Below are 4,360 nucleotides of genomic sequence, written 5' to 3' on the forward strand. Positions count from 1 at the left end.
TGTTATCATTCATTACATTACATATATATATATAATTTATTAAAATTATAATTTATTGTCTTAATACATCCATATCTATATATAATAATTGATTTATAATATTTGTATTCATTAATATATTTAGATTGAATACTCCAAGGATATATTTTTTTATGTTTTGAAAAAATGATATATTTTATTGCATAGAATATATAAAAATATTCATTTGTGTATAAACATTTTACTAAATTTCTTATTCCATTTATTGATTGAAATAATTTTAATTCATAATTATTTAATTTAAATGTTTCCTCTTTAGTGTGTAAAATTAAATATTTAGTTAAATAATTATAATCGTTTATATTTTTGCCATATATAATGGTATTATATAATAATTGGTACAGTAGCGTCCGGTTATAATGAACTCAAAAAATGTAACAAAACTAGTTCATTATATCCGAAGTTCACTATTAACGGAAAAATAAAAACTGCGTTTGTTTAAATTCAATTTACTTCAATTCTACGTTGGGAACAATTCAAAAAATATTTCTTGGTTTATAAACTAAAAATAAAAAAAAACATAGCTATTTATGTAATTACATATAACAAGACGTCACATAAACACAAGTCTACTTGACAAAATCAGTTATTTTTGTCTGTACATATCTATTAGAAAAGTGAATGTCACTAATATAGCGTTCGAGGTTGCAAAAGCTGTTCCATATAGGCTCCGGAACAGTGCGCGATTCTAAAAAGTTGCGAGTCTCTGCCATTTTTTGCGCCATTTCATTAAGAGAAGGAACATAAACATCAACATCTTCATCAGACTCATTTTCCTCACCCTCGGCCTCGTCACTTGTTGCCATGACTGATGTCACTGATTCTATAATCTGCTCGTCAGTTAGTCTTTCTGTTACCGTTATGTCGTTATCAATTTCCACATATTCTTCAAAATTAAATTCCCCGATTTTCTCTTGCACTGCAATTTCAATTGCATTATCCACATCTGTGAAAATAAGTCCAGGATCATCTTCATGTTTTTTTAACCATTCTGTTAGGGGAAGCTCATCGTCTGCATCAAATTCAGCACTTTTTTCAGAAAATCCTCCATGCTTGAAACAGTTTGCTATTGTATCTTTGCTAACCTTTTGCCAAGCCATGTGAATAAAATTTACAGCATCTAAAATGCTAACTGAAAATGTTTTTCCGTTGTCCATAGCCTCTATCATCTGCGCGAGTAAAATTTTCCTATAATGGCTCTTTAATGAATGAATTACACCTTGATCCATCGGTTGTAATTTTGAACTCGTATTCGGTGGCATAAAAACTAATTTAATTTGGTTTAGTTTAATCTCAGGGTGAGCTGTACAGTTATCAACTAAAAGTACAATTTTCCTATTTTTTTGTTTTAATTGTTCATCCCATTCAAGCAGTTCATTTGTGAAAATTTCAGAGGTCATCCACGCGTTACGGTTTGATTTGTATTTTACGGGCAATTGTTTATTTTTGAAACATCTAGGATTGGCAGATTTGCCTATAACCAACAATTTCCTTTTTTCTGTTCCAGACATATTGGCAGCTACTAAAACTGTAATCCTCAATTTAGATAACTTTCCTCCAGCACAACTTTCTCCCACAAATTTTAAAGTCTTATCAGGAGTCATTTGATAAAAGAGCCCTGTCTCATCAGCGTTAAAAATGTCTTCACTGTCATAGTTTTTCCGAATATGAGGCCAAACATTAGTTAACCAGTCATTAACAACATTCAAATCTACTGCTGCAGACTCACCCACAATTTTTCCTGTTCGGATATTATGTCTTCTTTTAAAACGTTCAATCCAACTTTTAGAACACTTGAAGTCTTTGTTTTCGATTTTACTACCCATTTCATTAGCTTTTTCTTGTAGAATAATACCACTTACAAGAACGTTTTCTTGTCTTTTTTGTGTAAACCACTTAAGAAGCCCTTGATCCATTTCATGGTGCTTTGATTTTCTCATTTTTTTACACGTAGAATTTCCCTGACCATACGCTGATAAAATGGCTTCTCTTTGCTTCCATATCATAGAAACAGTGGATTTTATCAAGTTCATTTCCTGGCTAACATCGCGTTGTTTAACACCACTTTGTATTTTTTGTATAATATCATACTTGTCCTTTAAGGTTAGAGCTTTACGTTTTTGTTTTTCCATTTCGAACAATGTTATTACACAAGTAAGTACTTATGTAGCGCTACTTCGACACAGTGACCAAGAATCGACTGGCACAGAAAGCAAGTTGGTGGGGAAATGCGTAGCGCGTAAATCAGGGAATCCCCGAAAAGTTCATTATAAACGGAAAACTGCACTTTATTTTGAATAATATTTAGTTCATTTTATCCGAAAGTTCATTACAAGCGGATTCAGTGGTTCATTATAACCGAAAAAAAATACATTAGATATATGGAAAAAATTTCGTTACTTGAAATACAGTACACTATAGCCGGAAGTTCATTACAAGCGGGTTCATTATAACCGGACAATACTGTAATATAATTCATTTTCAATATTAATATCGTCATTTGATTTTATTAATATTGAAAATGTATTTGATTCCTTAATATAATAAATATTTTTTTCAACTTTATTATCATCATAATTATTATTGTTTTTTAAATTAGTCGTTAAAATTTTTATAACAGGCAATAAATTACAATAATATGGATATTTAATATAAGTCATTAAAGTAACAATATTAATATTATTATCCATTTGATATTTTTTATATATTTTTTCAATAAAAAATATTAGATTATTATTTATATTGGTTCCAATATGGAATATATATTATTCGATCTACATTAAGATTTAGATACTTATAGAATTACTTTTTTTTCATAAAAAAATTTTTCTTAAAACATTTTTTTTTAAAACCATTGTTCGTAAATCAGTATTATCTCTCTTTTTTAATACAGTAATTTTTAAAATAGGCATTTCTACAACAGTAGGTACTTCTTTTACTATTTCTTAGAGTAACATTTTAAAATTTTCCGAATCTACCTCGATTTCTGTTATGGGTTCTTCATTTGGCATCATATAAGTTGAAAAAAACAAGTTGGAAATAAACTTTTTCATAACTGTCTTGAAAACTGGTGTAAATTCCATAATATTTTTTTTGGGAAAAAATGACAACATAAAAAAAATGTAAAATTTATGGAATATTTCATTGATTTTATGGTTTTTTACGTTAAAAAACTTGAAATCGGGGTGAAAATTGAATAATTTGCATTATTTTTTGAATGTACGTTAGAACATATGCTTTTACATACTACTTAAATGTACTATATATCAAACACCGAAATGTCCGTACAATCAGGTTTTCGACGTATCTTGACACAAGGTACAAATTCTGAAGTATCACGCTAATAAGCGAGACAACATTCATATAAGCATTTACTCAACCGAATATACTTTGGTATTCCAATAAATGGCTTACAAAAAGAACGACTAAATCAGTCGGTTTTTACCCATAAAAAATGATTATTTACAACTATAAACTCTCAATAAATGGTCTCGGTGCCCCTAAAGACACCAATTTCCAGCAGCCAAAACAATTAATTTGACAATTAATGATGATGACAAAATAACAATTAATAAACATTAAAATCTACTCCTATAGTATAGAACAATGAAATCTGGCAAGTAAATTTAGACAGACAAATCAAAAAATAAAGTACACAACTAAGAAATAAATATATATAAAACTATGGGGAACACTGCCAAGAGAGTGTAGCCTCGTATTTCCCAGTGTTCTAAACGAATATTTACATTTCGCACTGAGAGAGCAATACTCACGTAAGTCAAAATTTACCGAATTCTTAAATTTATCATTAATGCATAAAAAAGTTAATGTAGTTTTAGTATATGTAAGTATAAACGGTTTTTAATAGTTGCGTAATGCTCAAATTCATCAAAATGTTTGTATTGCATTTCCGAAAATTACGTGCGCACTTAATGCAAGACTGCCGTATCTCAAAACTAAGTGAAATGCAAGTAAGCTATGAAGCTATGAGATTTCAGTCGATGTTGATAATAATCTGATACTCCTACTAATTTAGGTACAAATTGAACACAACAAGTGCACAATGTGTTCTGATATAGTTAAGAATTGACCGAAAACATGGAAATCAATTTTTCTTTGAATAGGAAAGGTAGGAATGTTAATTAGAGCGAAATAAAAAATTTAAAATTTGTCAAAAATTCCGATGGAATTTTATAACTTTGGATAGAAAGGAAGTATATCAGGAAATAATGGTCAATCAATTCCCGAGCATCACGACAACGGCGGCATCAGACTTAAATGAAAATGATTAAACAATATTTATGAAGGTCCTTTAGCAATA

At 29.2% G+C, this 4,360-nt stretch overlaps 1 protein-coding gene across 1 annotated transcript; it reads right to left on the bottom strand.

Annotated features, from left to right (window-relative positions):
• Window positions 1–608: 608 nt before the first annotated feature.
• LOC135138554 (tigger transposable element-derived protein 4-like) lies at window positions 609–2,171 on the bottom strand. Its single transcript, XM_064068535.1, has one exon. It carries the CDS (start codon window positions 2,169–2,171, stop codon window positions 609–611), a length of 1,563 nt encoding a protein of 520 aa, XP_063924605.1.
• Between the last annotated feature and the right edge of the window lie 2,189 nt (window positions 2,172–4,360).

The sequence above is a fragment of the Zophobas morio genome, unplaced genomic scaffold (genome assembly GCF_036711695.1).
Source record: "Zophobas morio isolate AGI-343-1 ecotype UQ-CSIRO unplaced genomic scaffold, CSIRO_AGI_Zmor_V1 ptg000030l, whole genome shotgun sequence".
Taxonomy (NCBI): Eukaryota; Metazoa; Arthropoda; class Insecta; order Coleoptera; family Tenebrionidae; genus Zophobas; species Zophobas morio.

Excerpts from the sequence above, each read along its gene's own strand:
- LOC135138554 (XM_064068535.1), bottom strand. The coding sequence starts at position 2,171 with ATGGAAAAACAAAAACGTAAAGCTCTAACCTTAAAGGACAAGTATGAT.